Consider the following 16,463-nt stretch of genomic DNA (forward strand, 5'->3'; position numbering starts at 1 on the left):
TTGCTAAATAAATGGTAAAATAACGAAGAACATAATTTATATAGTTTTAAACGTTGATTCAACATTTCAACTCCTTTTTGAATTCCCAGTATTCAGTTGTCTCCCTTGGTGTTCCACCTTCAATTCATCACTCTTCTTTTTTTCTTTTTTAGTAATTCATCACTCTTTTGAAAAACAAGTCAAATATTTTCCTACTTTTTTTCCTTTCACGTTGTGCTACATATTTAAATTTAGTAACTAAATATTTTAAGGTTTCCGTTTGTAAAATTTGTGAAAAGTGTCGACTAATCCGTAGGCCGGGGCGCATTATAGTAATTTGCTCCAACCCCAGACTTAAACGAAGACAAGGATAATCAGACTCGCTAAAGGCATATTACTTGTTTTAAACATTATATTACATGCTACTCATATATGATATTGTATCATATCAGGATAAAAATACACCTAGTTTATGAAAATGAAAACTAATATTTATACCATAATTAGAGATATTTTTATTGGAAAAGAAATGTATGAAAAAGCACAACCTCAGGCAAATCAACATATTCGTTCTGTATAAATTAAGTAACTTGGGTTAAGTTAACAATTTACCAACCTATCAAAACTATGGACCTATCCACCTCACGTAACATAGACTATTGGAGCCAAAACATCACATCTCACACCAATAATATGAGAAAAGTTAACGGGTTTTCTTTTATTTTCTAATAGTATTTAATTTCTGCACGTTAACATTCTTATCAATGACAAAAATTTGTGTGAAACGGTCTCACGAATTATATTTATGAGACGGATATCTCATTTAAATCATCCATGAAAAAATCTTACAGATAAAGATTCGTGAGAGCGTCTCACGAAATACCAACTCCTTGTCAAATTGGACAACTTAGCACTGCCTTATTCAGAATCCCACTCTACTAGATGTATTTCCAGATATCTTCATCTAGTCTACTTCCAATTTATTATTATAATTATTTAAAATAAATCTCACACCTTCATATTGTTTTTTTTTTGTCTTTCTATTTTTAAAGTAGAAAATAAAAATATTCATGGTCATGGTCAAATATATTATACCCACCCGCACACAACAAGTGAACTATTATAATTTTACGATCATAGAACTTACTTACCACAAATGACGTCACACATACATCATGCACAAATAATTTGCGACAAAAATTAAATTCACTTTATTGGTTTTAATTACTTAAATTCAGAATCTATTTTCTATGAGGAAGTGTGAATTCCTCGTAAAATTTAGAATTTAGCAAGTCTATTACATTCTTAAGCAACCGATCTTTTTCCCACTAGAGATAAACAACAGTCACACATGGTTCTGCATGAATATAAAAACATATCCATTACCAAAAAGACATACCAAAAAGAGGAAAGGTCTAGGAATCCAAGATTCTCAATGAATCATCGGTGAATTTCCCAAAAATACATCTGTCAATATTTTCATTAAAATTCAGTACCTAGCCATAATTTTTTAGAAATCAGTACCTGACAATTCTATACATTTATTTTTAACTACCCATTAAGCAAACTTTACATTTTTACCCTTTATTATTTAAATAAATATATTATTTTATCCACCAGAATTATATCATTTTTCTCCATTTAAAATATAATTTTATCAAAATATTGTGTTTCTCAATTATCATGGAATAAAAGTAAATACTTATTTTGACATACAAAGTACTTATTATGGGGTTTCAGATAATTGATTTCGCTATTTGAATACTCCAAATATATAAGAAAATACTAGATTTTCGAGCATTCACCGTAAATTCAGTCATTGTTGGTATTTTCATGAAAAATACATTAGGATGACTTATTCATGTCATTTTATTTTTTTAAAAAAAACATAGGTCATCAGTCATCATGAAATAAGATTAAGTATTTATTTTGACCAACAAAATATCTATTTTGGAGTTCCAAATGCTTGATTTTACTCTTTGAATACTCCAAATGTGTAAGAAAATACTGGATCTTCGAGCTATCACAATAAATTCAATAAAGTTGGTATTTTCATTGAAAATGCATTAAGATGACTTATTCATGTCATCTAGTTTTTGAAAAAACACAGTTTCTCACTCATTGTTGAATTAGAAAAATTACTTATTTTGATCAATAAAATACCTATTTCCGGGTTCCAAATATTTGATTTGGCTATTTAAAATACTTAAGTTTCAAGTAATATTAAGTGACTTTTGATTGTGTCATTTGTGAAGTTAAAATGTGATACTTAAATTGGTACAAAGAGTATCTAATTAGAGTATATAAATACATTATTTTACCCCGTAAATACTCATATCTAATTATTTGAGGATGCCAAAATATAATTTGAAGTTAATATTAAGTGACACCGATGATGATATTCGTGAAACAAAAATGTGATACCTAAATTAATACAAATAATACATAATTCGAGTTCACAAATACTTGATTTTACCTTTTAAATAATCAAATTCGATTGGGTATGTCAAAATATATAATTTGAAGATAATATTGAATATTTTTTTATGATGAGATTTGTGAATAAAAAACGTGCTACCTAAAATTGGTACAAATAGTACCTATTTTGATTTCACATATACTTGATTTTACCATTTTAAGACTCAATTTTGATTATTTCGGGATAAAAAAAAATATAGTTAGTAATATTGAGTGACTTTTGATGTGTCATTTGTGAAGTTAAAATGTGATATCTAAATTAGTACAAAAAATATCTAATTCGAGTCTACCAATACTTTATTTTACTTCCTAAATGAGAAGTATTTTAATTTGAGTTTTCAAATACTTGATTTCGTAAATGAGATACTCACAATATGTATTAAAATACTGGATATTCGAATAAGCAACGTAAGTTCATCAAGTGTTGGTATTTTTATGGAAGATATATTTGGATGACATATTCATCTCATTTAATAATTAAAAAAAAACAAATTCTCAACTAAGCATGAAAATTTTAAAGTACTTAGTTTTACTTGAGAAGTACCTAATTTGAGTTTGCAAATACTTGATTTCGTAAATGAGATACTCACAATATGTATTAAAATACTATATATTCAAATAGGCAATGTAAGTTCACCAAGTATTGATATTTCCATGGAATAAGCATTTGGATGACATATTCATATCATTTAATATTTTTTCTGTAAAAGAAAAAACAAATTCCCAACTAAGCATAAAAATTTTAAAGTATTTGTTTTTATTTGAGAAGTACCTAATTTGATATTGCAAATATTTAATTTGGTACATGAGATACTCATAATATGTAATAGAATACTGGATATTCGAATATGCAACGTAAGCTCACCAAGTGTTTATCTTTCCTTGGAATATGCATTTGGATGACATATTCATCTCATTTAAAGAAAAAAATACTAATAAATATAATGAATAATTACCAATAAGTATTATGTCAAATAAGTATAATTGTCAAATAAGTCATTCAATGAATATCAAAAAGTATTGTCAATTAATATTTATGAGTATTTTATAAATCATTGATCCAAGAATCGATAGATATGCTTAAAGTGCAAACTTCAAGCTCATTTACGAACTATGTTCATAATGCATCTCTCAATTAGTCCATGATGAATAATGAACTATGTTTATTTATTTAAATGATATGAATAAGTATACTAATGAATTTTTCATGGAAAGATTGCATATTTGAATATCCAGTATTTTAATGCATATTGTGAGTATCTCATTTACGAAATCAAGTATTTACAAACTCAAATTAGGTACTTCTCAAGTAAAACTAAGTACTTTTAAATTTTCATGATTATTTGAGAATTTTTTTACCAAAAAAATATTAAATAAGATGAATATGTAATCCATGATTAGTGATCGATCAAAACTTTCATTGTAAAATTCTTAGTAAAAATTAATAATATTCAAGCTCGAAATAATCGCAAGTGCACGATGTCAAGTAATAATATAGTCATTGACTTTCAATAATCGCAAGTGCATGATGTCAAAATGTTCCATGCTTAGTGATTGAGCAAAACTTTCATTGTCTAAGGACTGTATTTCTCAATTATTATTCTCAGTTATTCAATTTTTAGCAGCGATACTTCAGATGATTGTTTACTACTACGATTATTAAATAAAAACTCAATGAAATGGTTCAATGATTAAATGATGAAATAAATAAGCTAGAATGATTGATTAAAGTTCAATGATAAATGAATTTGTTGTGAATCTCGATTCACCTATCCCTCGCTAATCTACTTAATTCGTTCGACAATGATCTATGCTTTCGACGAGATTTCATATCCAACTGAACACGCCCTCTCAAGCTATGTCAAACTAATTCAACTTAGTGAAGTAATTAAATCTCTTTAATTATTTATCAATGGTGAATTGCATGTCGTTTTATTAAATCTCATAGCTTTCGACCTACTGAACTATGACTATCGACGTGTATCCGACTTCATATTTCTCTGTATATTGTAAATCCACGGATTATGCTACTCGTTCCTATCACGGACTATTCTCTCGAAGAACATTGTCCGGAAATCTTCAAATCTTCGCTCTAAGCCTTTTTTTCTCCTTCAAAGCTTTGTGGCTGCTGAAATGTCCTTGAACATGTCATCCAAATACATCTTACGCGAGCACTTGATGAACTTACGTTACATATTCGAATATCCACTATTTTAATACTCATTTTGAGTATCTCATTTACCAAATCAAATATTTTAAAACTGAAATTAGATATTTCGCAAATAAAACTAAGTACTTGAAAAAGTTCAATACTTAGTTGCGAATTTGTTTTTTTTTTAACAATTAAAAAAACTATTAAATGAAATGAACATGTCATCCAAATGTATCTTGGATGGAAATGCGAGCACTTGGTGAACTTACATTGCATATTCGAATATTCAGTATTTTAAGACTCATTCTGAGTATCTCATTTACCCAATCAAGTATATTAAAATTGAAATTAGGTATTTCGCAAGTAAACTAAGTATTTGAAAAAGTTCAATACTTAGTTACGAATTTGTTTTTTTAACAATAAAAAAAATAATTAAATGAAATGAACATGTCATCCAAATGCATCTTGGATGGAAATGTGAGCACTTGGTGAACTTACATTGCATATTCGAATATCCAGTATTTTAATACTCATTCTGAGTATCTCATTTACCAAATCAAATATTTTAAAATTGAAATTAGGTATTTCGCAAGTAAAACTAAGTACTTGAAAAAGTTCAATGATTAGTTACAAATTTGTTTTTTTAAACAATAAAAAAATAATTAAATGAAATGAACATGCCATCCAAATGCATCTTGGATGGAAATGTGAGCATTTGGTGAACTTACGATGCATATTCTAATATCCAGTATTTTAATACTCATTCTGAATATTTCATTTACCAAATCAAGTATTTTAAAATTGAAATTAGGTATTTCGCAAGTAAAACTAAGTACTTCAAAAAGTTCGATGCTTAGTTGCGAGTTTGTTTTTTTTTAACAATAAAAAAATAATTAAATGAAATGAACATGTCATCTAAATATATCTTGGATGAAAATGCGTGCACTTTGTGAACTTACGTTGCAAATTCGAATATCCAGTATTTTAATACTCATTCTGAGTATCTCATTTACCAAATCAAGTATTTTAAAATTGAAATTAGGTATTTCGCAAGTAAAACTAAGTATTTGAAAAAGTTAAATGCTTAGTTGCAAATTTGTTTTTCTTTTAAAAATAAAAAAATATTTAAATGAAATGTACATGTCATCTAAATGCATCTTGGATAGAAATGCGAGCACTTGGTGAACTTACATTGCCTACTAGAATATCCAGTATTTTATTAATTTTTATGAGTATCTCAATTATTAAATGAAGTATTTAAAATTGAAATTAGGTATTTCGTAAATAAAAGTAAATACTTCAAAATGTTCAATACTTAGTTGCGAATTTTTTTAAAAAAATAATTAAATGAACATGTCATCCAAATGCATATTGGATGGAATGCGAGCATTTGGTGAACTTACGTTGCATATTCAAATATCCAGTATTTTAATACTCATTCTGAGTATCTCATTTACCAAATCAAGTATTTTAAAATTGAAATTAGGTATTTCGTAAGTAAAACTAAATACTTGAAAAAGTTCAATGCTTAGTTGCGAATTTATTTTTTTAACAATAAAAAAATAATTAAATGAAATGAAAATGTCATCCAAATGGATCTTGGATGGAAATGCGAGCATTTGGTGAACTTGCGTTGCATATTCGAATATTCAGTATTTTAATACACATTCTGAGTATTTTATTTACTAAATCAAGTATTTTAAAATTGAAATTAAGTATTTCGCAAGTAAAACTAAGTATTTCAAAAAGTTCAATTAGTTGCGAATTTGTTTTTTTTAAATTTAAATTCAATTTACATGTCATCCAAATGCATTGGAAATGATGAGTGGAAAGAGAAGATGACCAATAGAAATAGGTATTTATATCATTTTTTATTAATTAAAAGGGTAAAAAAGTAAAAATGCATAAAACATGTATTAAAAACTAAATTGATCTTTTGTCAGGTATTAAAATACAAAAAAAAAACTCATGGGTACTGAATCTTAAATAAATCATAGACAGATGTATTTTTCTCCAAATTGCTCACGAATCATCTAGTAAAACATTAAATGTCCACAACAAAACCAAGAGTAGAACTTCATCCACATTCGGCTCCAAGAAAGACTAAAAAACAACAAGAAACATGAGGAAAAAACAGAAAAAGCTTAATCATCAAGCATTGCATAATCCTAACAACAGCTAAAGAAAATAAAATTCCAGCTTGTGCAAGAACAAAGTGTCGGCAAAGAAATGGATGGCAACACATGAAATGAATTAAATGCATTGATGATGGTGTTTGGATGTCATCATTGTTGAGTGAAATGATTCAGTAGCTTTGTGTATCAAATTTGACAACAGAAACATTCAGACGGGAAGACGCGTTTTCACAATGACAATGAGCTCTCTTTCCCTCTTCATTCAAAAATCATTCAATTCGAGTTTTTCTCTCATTTCATAGCATTTGAGTGCTTAGTTTTATAATATTTGCGATATGTTTTTTTACTGTATTAAGACAATGCTTGTTATGTTTGGAAATACAGTGTGTGATTGTACACCGTAAAATATTATAGTGAAAAACAAATCTTGAAAACGAGGAAATTACTGAAATAGCATCACCGCCATTCTCGCAGCACCATCAGTATTATTATCACTATATGATTAGTGTACCTTCAAGCCTGATAACTTCAGCTCAAAATCTGACCAACAAACCCGAAATTCTTGAGAAAATGAATCCACTATACTCCAAGAAACTTCATTCATTTCCATGCAACGACGACATTACCACATCCTCGTTTGATTTTGGGTTCAAGAAAGGAAAGATTTTGGTTCAAGATAGAGAGAAAATGGTCAACTACCCAAATCAAACGAGGGTTTTGGAGCTTTTATATAAGCAACTTTGGAATATAATTTTTTATTCACTTTTTCAAAGTCGGAAATTTTATAAATCATTCTAGGAGACATTGAAAATTAGAGAAAATTTTGCAACTATGTGTTCACATGCAAGAGGAATCTCTCTGAGCCGTATAAATCAGCATTTGAAATTCCAAATTTCAAAAAAAAAATATTTATATTTTTTACAAAGAGGAAAACATTAAATGTTGAATTATTGAGCCATAAAAATATTTTAAAAAAGGAAAAATCATTAACCCTGAATTGCCATTTTATGAATTTACTGCTGTTTTCAAATATTTATTGGGTTTGAACGACTGATTGTGCCAAATTTAATTTTAGCCCAGCTTTCAAAAATAATTAGACTAGGTTTGGGGTGAATCAATGTTCTAATCATGAAAACAAGTGATAGCTACATTATTCATATGTTTCTATTTTTATCATCAAATATTTTCTTAATCTTGTCATTAGTAAGGATTAGCCACTCGTGTGATTAAAATCGCAACTTAAGGGGCGACCGAGTTGGTAAATAGTGAGTAGGTAAGGGTTTGATAAATGTTAATGTGTTTGATTCTTCTTATCAACATCTTATCGGACGAAGTATATATATTGCAAAGAGTTTATTGAACGTAGTTTATCCGACCAATGTGGCTTGCAGACTACTGCGTAAACCCAATGATTTACCCACTGTGCAATGAAGAGTACCGGCTACCAGATCAAACACATTGAAACAAATTTTTTTAACAAGAACGTGAGCAATCTAATTCACTGATATATACACAAAAACAAACTCACAAAATAATACATCCATAACAAGGATTTTGTCCTGTTACTTGTGACTCCCCTTGGTGAAGTTTATCATATGCCAGAACATGTAGTGTGGTATCAACAATGTTTCAATAGTTTAAAATTGATAAATTGAAGTACAAAGCTCGTCTCCACTTGATATTTTTTTTTAAAAAAAAAAAGTTACAACATTGAAAAATTAACCACTAAAACAAAAGCGAAAATAAAATTATAGAGGCGATGGTCTAAAATATCTTGCAATATTTTCGTTTTTGGATTTATAAGCAGTCAAAATTTGGTTTTAATCTAATTTCATTGATGTGCTAATGTGATATCACAAATTGATAAAACGACAATATTGTTAACCCAACGTCAAATATCGATGATATGACATCGAACGTTTAAAGGTGTCAAATGTCATATCAACGTTCTAAATAAAATACACTAAAAATGAAAATATAAACCAAACTTTAATTATTTACATGATATTTACACGCATGAAAACACCCAATTCAAGTCTATTTATTTGATGGATTTATTTAGACCAACCAACCTTTTTCTAACAATAGACTTGCACAAAAACGTTGCATCTACCCTCTTTACTTAATTATCAAGAAATGTTTTTTTTTATTTATAGAGAAAATATAGAACACGTGCCGCCTCATGCTGCCACCAAACAGGCAGACATACCGACCGAGAAAAAAAAACACAAACTTTCTATTTCTATCCAAATCAAGAAAATTCATGAACTCGTGAACATAAGAAGAATTGGCAATTTATCAGATACTGAATATGGAAAGAAACCATGCAATATATAAATCAAATCGAAATTTAAAGTAAAAAAACCACCAACAAATTTTTTTTATAATGATTATTATTATTATTATTATGAAACCGTTTTTCGTATGAGTGTGGCAGTGATAATAAAACGAAAAAGAAAAGCAAGAAAAGTATGAATTTTAGAGAAACAATCTCGCAATACTCGGTTCAACTTCTGTCGATATAATTCATGCCTGGAGAATGGCCGAAAAAGGAGGAGGAGCAAAGGGTGCTACAGAGCTCAAGAAAGAGTTGCAAAGATTGGTGGAAGCCATTGTAGAAGAAGATGAGAGTGATGATTATTACTGTTTGGAGGTTACTGATCATGCGATAAGAACTTTGTTTGTACTTAGAAACTCAAAGTCAAATCAGCCCCAAGAATCTGCGAAATTGAAGGGTCTTTATGGCTTGAGCGAGGATTCTGAAGGGGTACCTGTTGAATTCAGGTGCCCGATTTCTGGGCTTCTCTTCAAAGAACCTGTTGTTTTAGCCTCTGGTCAGGTTGGATCGGCTTGAATTTTTGTTTGTTCGTTGTGCGATGAGAAAAAAAGGAAATTGTTTGTGAATCTTGAATATGGAGTACCTCTGATCTTCTTTCGTTATATCTTTGCATTGTTATACTCATCTTTCGATGTCAGCACATTTTATTATTAGCACTGTTTTTATAATAATCAGTTGCTGATTTGTTAAATTTTAATTACGTCTTGAATTTATTAGTATGACCTCAACGTTGAGTAATATGATCTAGTAATGGGTTTTAGTTGATGGTTAGTTCTATATTTGATGGGGAAAGAAAGGTACGTGACTCAAGTTTTTGGATATATTATGGATGGAAGAAGAATGAACGATACCGAGGCAAAAATTAAATTTTACTTCGACTTTCTTGGATTAATGAATGGGATTAAAAGGCTCTTCTTGATGTATCCAAAGCTTTTCTTGATATATCCAAAGTTTTGAATTTAAATTTGGAAAGTGAAATATGTCTGCCTTTGCCCATTATTGAAGCCTATAATACCATATTGTTCTATGCGTTTTGGATGATACGTGATGAGATTTTTGGGTTGGAATCTTGCAGACATACGATCAGCCATTTATCCAGAAATGGCTGAAAGATGGCCATCAGACTTGCCCTCGGACAAATCAATTACTGCCCCATACTGTTCTTATACCGAATCTCTCAATCAAGAATATGGTGGTGAAATGGTGCAAGTTGCATAACTCTGAGGTGCCGTGCAGGATAATTGATAACGATCAAGAAAATCCAGCACATAAAAACTCGGATCATCTGGTTGAACTTCTCGAAAAGTTATCATCCTCTCCTCTTTCTGATGCCAAAAGTGCAGGAAAAGAACTCCGAATGCTCACAAATAGATTTCCATCTTTCAAAGCTCTTTTTGCAGATGTTTCATACGCCATTCCTCAGTTATTCAATCCAATTTTACTCAAGGGGATATACTCTGACGATGATCTTCAAGAAGATTTTGTTGCAACGATTTTGAATATATCCATTCATGACATCAACGTCATGAATATGGTATCTGAAATTCCATCAGCGGTGTCTCTTGTAATGGAGTCTTTAAAAGTCAATAGGACTGAAATTAAAAGCCATGCTGCTGCGGTACTTTCTTTGTTATCAGCCCTTGACCCAAAGAAACACGAATTAGGAAAATTGGGCATTGTTAAGCTCTTAATTGATCTTCTTGAAGAAGGGCATCCGCTGGTTTCAAAGGATGCAGCCTTAGCTCTGAAAAATCTTTGCACTGTGATTGAGAATCGGGAGAAAGCTATTTCTGAAGGAGCGATTGCTGTTTTGATGTGCAAGATTACTGGTTCTATACTTACAGATGAAATGTTGAAGATTCTTGCTAAACTTTCTAGTCATCACAAGGCTATTGAACAGATAGAAGAGCACGGTGGGATAGTTCACTTTTTCAATATACTCATGGACAACACTGATGAACATAACAAGGAAACTTGTGTCGCAATTCTTTACACAATGTGTTATAATGATAGAAGAAAGTTAAGGGAGATTAGGGGGGTCGAGAATGCATGTGAAATTCTCACTCAGGTTGCACAAACAGGAACTTCAAGGGCAAAGAGGAAAGCAAGTGGGATTCTTGAAAGGATGCAAAAGTTTGCATTTGTGTCTCATACTACCTAGATTAGATGTAATTCTTCAACTTCTTATAAATTGGATCAAACCAGGATGAATAGGTTCGATTTTGTGCCTCATAACACCCAGATTAGATGTAAACCTTCAACTTCTTTTAAAGAAACTTTTACTCGATCATCCACTATATCTTAAAGCTTTCCGTGTTGATTTCTTTCTGGGTACTGTTGTTGCAACTAGATTGAGAGTTATTATCAGCATATATATTCAATCATCACCACAGGTGTAGCCATAAATTGGTCCTTCAAGGGTTGTACACCATTCATTCATCTTCTGGCACTGGCTCTGTTACTCTGATTTGGATACTGCTTCCCAAACGGAGGATCTTTTTTTGGTAGATTCATCAAGTTGTGAACTTTGATTTGCTTCTTTTGGTCCTTCGAAGTGTCGGAATCCATTTCAAGATTGTGTAGAACACCTTACAGGAGGTAAGGGAATCTAATATTCAAGCATATGTATAGGCTGAAATAGGCGAATCACAGCAAGGAATTTCATACCTGGAAAAGAACACAAGAAGTAGGTCTAAACAAGCAAGGGTTGAAGATGCTAGAATGGTTAGTACTGTCAGCATTCTTTGGAATTTCGGAACTAAGCGCAGCGAAAATTATTATTTTTTTATTCAAAGATCTCAAGCTTTCGATCATTACATAAGAAACATATACGAATTGAAGCATACTTCAGTGTTCATAATGAATGGTTTTTCGGGTCAGTAATGAGTTTAATTCTTTTATTGACTCTATTTTTTAGGTATTGAATATGGGCTATGGTTTACATAATTATGTTCTATTGATGACGAGAAGCAGGAGACTGAGATAAGGTGAGATCTACTTGCAGCTAGGCAATAAAGCAAGGGTAGTTGCAAAGGACATATGAGACGGGTACTTTGGATACTAGTTTTAGGATGGTTTTCTTAAACAAGGAAAATGCACTAAATGTTAGGCAGAATTCCGCCACATATGGATCTTGTGTTGGGTGTAGAAGGGCGTTGCCTGTGGGGTCTCTCTCAAGAGGTAAACTGCCTCATTCATTTCGAGACGGTACAGCGAGACCGTTAGAACCTTCCACAAAACTGTCATCACCAGGTTCAGTCACTGCTGCACTACCCTTTATCACTTTCTTCCCCTTGACCGATACCCTTACATTGTATACTGTTGTGGGCGTCTCCACATTTATGGTTCCTCCCGAATTTGACACTTCTTAGTTCTTAGATCCCTGTTTTGACTCTGTCTACTCCATTAATATTTCATCATGCTCGCACCAAGCCAACTAGATGAGAGCCTGCAAAACTAGAACTCTAACATCTAGTCCCACGTTATGTTTATTTGCGTTTTACGAAAATTATTAATTGTCTCATGATACATGGAATCGGATAGCCATGAAATGAAAAATGATCCTACCAATAAAAAAAGAAAGGATCCAATATACAAAAATGGGAAATGCTATGATTATATATTGCCAGGAATTTACACAGTAAATGTTATTGAAACAAAAAGATCAAACGTGGATTTCCAGCGTTTTTGTGCTCTCATTAAACTTTGTTTGTACGACACAAACTACTATAACTCACCTTAATTTTCTTATTGGTAAAGCTCTCCCAAAGAGTTTCTCAACCTCAACAGCTTCCATTTTAAGCTCACGCAAAACCTCCATCTCTTCTTTGCTCAGCTCCCTCAAAAAAAAGTCTTTCTCTTTCAAAAGCTCTTTAAATCCATCTGCCAGTTTCTGGAACAAGCTTATTTCAGTTTTAGCCACTTTCTCCACCTCAGATTCAATCTCTTCAACTTCTTTAACGATTATCTCCTCGCCTTCCTCCACTGTCTTCTCTATTCTTTCGACAAGGGGAGGTTCCGGCCCACAAGTGTTATCCGTCTTGATGAACTTGCTGAAATCACGGCCGACACTTTGAGCCGCCTTTTCCACTTGAGGTACAATGCTTTCAGGCAGAACAGGACTTCGTGTGTATAGCACAGCACCTCCGTATCCATCCCAGGCGTCATTTCTTCCTCGATAGTACACAAATATGTAGTCATCTGGTTCATTAAGCACCTTGGATGAGAGAATATACCTGCTCAGGTTCATTTCGGATGCTAATCAGTAATCATTCAGTTACAATCCATGCAACATTTGCAAGTACAGTATTCAAGAACGAAAACTTATGGTGCCGTTTGGTCAGTCTTTTTTATTTGTTTCAAGTATATTTTTTCTTCAATATCAAACACACTTTCCAACGTAGTCATTTGGATTTCAAATTCTCCCACAAATCCAAATATCTAAATCAAAACACAATCTTATCAATTGTTGGGAAAAAATAGAGAGACAGAGTGATTTGTTATTATAAGTTGAATAATTGATTTGAAACGTAAAATCTATAGCTGGTATAACTTTTTGAGAAAAACAAACCTGACTTTCAAAGTTTGTCTGGCAATCAATCTCCACTCAAAATCCAACCAAACACAGCTAATACAATCACAGCCAGATGAAATATAACGGAATCATGTTGTAAAAAGTAGAGTTACCAATCATCTTCGTAGTGAAGAAACTCGTTGTCATGATTGTACAATATCCCAGGATACTTTGGGTCTTGCACAAATTTCTGGACTGCTGATCGAGTGAAGAAACCAGTATCTGGAGTCTTTATCCGCCACGACAAGTTCCCCACAAGTTTGTTGGACTCGGTATGGAACTCGTGCAATTGGCAATCAAAGGTGTCGAATGTAGGATTTAAACCACTAGTTATATACCACTTTCCATTGAAGTCGTCGATTTTGAAGTTTTGCACAAGAACGGCAGGGTCAGGAGCCGGAAATTCACCCACATCAGATTTACGAGGCACGCATTTCTTTCGTGAGACCGCACAATCATTGAACTCATCTACAACACTATTTTCAAACAAATCTCCACACTTGATCTGTGTAAACATGATTTACTTCTGATCAGAAAAGGACCTGGCAGATACACAACCACGCTGAAGGTCGAGGACGACGACAGTGTTACCTGGCATTCAGTTTCATCGGGTCTATTATTGCATGTTTGAAGACAAGCAACGTTGGCGGCACATGATGGGTTTGCTATGCATTTGGCAAGCTCTAACCTGTGCAAACATCATGCAATTGGATAACGTACGATGAAGTAATCATTCACGGCCTCAAGGGTCTAGACTATCTCGTTCGACCAGCACAATTTTTATGATACATAAGAGAGAAGCTCAGGAAGATCGTAAACTAAGGAAATAGAGGGGCCTTACAATGAAAGTTTTAATTCAAATATCAAGAATATTTGGTGACAAGGATGAACTCTAATGAAGTTTTAGGTACTTGAGAAAATTGGGTTGGATTATTAAAGATGGGAATAGTATCATGGGCCTAGATAAATTGGGCCTCTGCATTTATCAAGAGAATTCTAGAAACAATAACTTGGAGAAGAGGAAAGGGATTAGGAGGGGGAGAAGATAAATTAGGCGAGAGAGACGGGAAAGGGATTCATTCATGTTTATTGTGTTTTGTTCTTGCTAGCTTGTGCTAGGGACAAGGAGAGTGAGTTTATTCTTCTTGTAAACGGATATATCTTTGGCTGATATATTTCTCAGATTATATTTCATATTACTAATATGTCTTCCTTTTCCATTAGTCAACATTTGCAGAATTAATTGTGTTTGGAGATCCAGAACCGATCAGTCAAGTCCTTTGAATAGAACAATCCAATCCAAAAGCCAAAAGCCAAAAGCTTCGAAAAATCACATTAGGTTTCAACCATGTAAACACTATGTCCAGATGTTAAAAAATTAGTCCACCACAAAATAGAGAAATGCAATGAACTTCAACTTTTAGTGATCTAATTGCTCATGTAAAGGGATTTCAGGGCGTTGATACCCTAAAGCCACTTCCTAATTACTAAAATTACTCATTCCACAAGCATCATAGCATGTATTCGTCGATTTACCTGCATTCCTTCAATAAGCAAGCACAAGTTTTGAGAGCATCCACAGCATCAGCTGCAGGGATGATCAACAATGTCAATGAAAGTAAGACTGCTGCATACCCAATATAGCTCTGTCCCTTCCATGCAACGAGGGTCACCTCCCTTACATAGTTTACTTTCTTTATGCCCTGGAAACATCTCAATTATGATGAGTTCCAAAGGTAAAAGTCGATGTTGTAAAAGCAGTAAAAATGGCTAAAAGTACAAGTCACCTCAGCTATTATTGCATTACTCGTACAGGTTGAAGAAATCCTATCCATTCCTCGAGAGAACAGATTCGAGCATTTCAACCCCAACCCTTCACAAAATTGATGAGCTTTCGACAATTCCAAGTGTCGGGAGTTCCATTTACTGGAACACATTCTTTCAGCCAGCGGCAATTTAGCACGGAAGAGAATGGTTCGGCCATTCGAAAGCTCTCCCGAGTACAGAGGAAAAGCCATGTTTCACTGTGATGACTGCCAAATGCAAACTTAATTTTATTAAACTCTTTGAGCACTCACGAAAGGTAAAAAGCCTCCAAAGGAAACTTATACTTAAGGCCATAACACTCCAAAAACGTCCACTTTTACAATTTGCTGAAATAGACTTCTTCAATCCAAGAACCAATTTCTGGCCCAAGAATTGCACTACATAATCTTTTACAGCAATATACATGATTACACAAGCTTCACATTCGCATAAACAAACCCGTCACACATTCAAGAATTCTGATACAGCTAGGAAAAACTTAACGCAAAAAATGGCAACAGAATGATAATGCGACTGCTTTAATTGCGCAAGTGTGAGATGCCCAACGACGAAAGAACATACCTTTGAATGGAATAGCTGTTTTGAACATTATCAGCGACACGCAGCAAATGAAGAAATACGAAAGTATCGAAGTATGAATTGAGAAATGGGGAATAGAGGGTGACACGTCTCCCGAAAAGCGTTGAAATCGGATAAGGAGTCGTGTGATCCTTAACCTCGTTACGTTGGTAGGGGTTTGGTTTGTGAATTGTGAGTCTCAGACAATTACAAATGCGTTGGAAAAACCTCAAATCTAACCTAACATGTTTTTGGGTTATATCATTTAAATAAATTTCATCTTTCTATTCATATTGTTTTTTTTAAGGGTTAGCTTGATTTTTAGGATATGATAAATGAATGATTAATAATTTGGTTGATAAATGTTTGATAGAATGAGATATGTATTTGATAGATATATGATATCATGTGTTATGTGAATTT

The 16,463-nt window shown here is 32.5% G+C and overlaps 2 protein-coding genes across 2 annotated transcripts; one reads left to right on the plus strand and one right to left on the minus strand.

Annotated features, from left to right (window-relative positions):
- The first annotated feature begins 9,057 nt into the window (after window positions 1-9,057).
- LOC142532709 (U-box domain-containing protein 9-like) lies at window positions 9,058-11,900 on the plus strand. Its single transcript, XM_075639086.1, has 2 exons — window positions 9,058-9,583; window positions 10,158-11,900. Exons 1-2 carry the CDS (start codon window positions 9,284-9,286, stop codon window positions 11,241-11,243), a joined length of 1,386 nt encoding a protein of 461 aa, XP_075495201.1. The 5' UTR covers window positions 9,058-9,283; the 3' UTR covers window positions 11,244-11,900.
- Window positions 11,901-12,549: 649 nt separating this feature from the next.
- LOC142532708 (violaxanthin de-epoxidase, chloroplastic-like) lies at window positions 12,550-16,223 on the minus strand. The gene is made up of 6 exons (XM_075639085.1): window positions 16,044-16,223; window positions 15,443-15,688; window positions 15,192-15,358; window positions 14,247-14,343; window positions 13,769-14,160; window positions 12,550-13,317 (listed from the first exon to the last, which is right to left on the minus strand). Exons 2-6 carry the CDS (start codon window positions 15,671-15,673, stop codon window positions 12,816-12,818), a joined length of 1,389 nt encoding a protein of 462 aa, XP_075495200.1. The 5' UTR covers window positions 15,674-15,688; window positions 16,044-16,223; the 3' UTR covers window positions 12,550-12,815.
- Between the last annotated feature and the right edge of the window lie 240 nt (window positions 16,224-16,463).

Source organism: Primulina tabacum, chromosome 18 (genome assembly GCF_025594145.1).
Source record: "Primulina tabacum isolate GXHZ01 chromosome 18, ASM2559414v2, whole genome shotgun sequence".
NCBI lineage: Eukaryota > Viridiplantae > Streptophyta > Magnoliopsida > Lamiales > Gesneriaceae > Primulina > Primulina tabacum.

Coding starts and splice junctions, on each gene's coding strand:
- LOC142532709 (XM_075639086.1), top strand. CDS start 9,284: ATGGCCGAAAAAGGAGGAGGAGCAAAGGGTGCTACAGAGCTCAAGAAA. Junction 9,584..10,157: donor TTGTTTTAGCCTCTGGTCAG/GTTGGATCGGCT, acceptor GGAATCTTGCAG/ACATACGATCAGCCATTTAT.
- LOC142532708 (XM_075639085.1), bottom strand. CDS start 15,673: ATGGCTTTTCCTCTGTACTCGGGAGAGCTTTCGAATGGCCGAACCATT. Junction 14,344..15,191: donor TGCTTATTGAAGGAATGCAG/GTAAATCGACGA, acceptor ATGTTTGCACAG/GTTAGAGCTTGCCAAATGCA. Junction 14,161..14,246: donor CCGATGAAACTGAATGCCAG/GTAACACTGTCG, acceptor ATGTTTACACAG/ATCAAGTGTGGAGATTTGTT.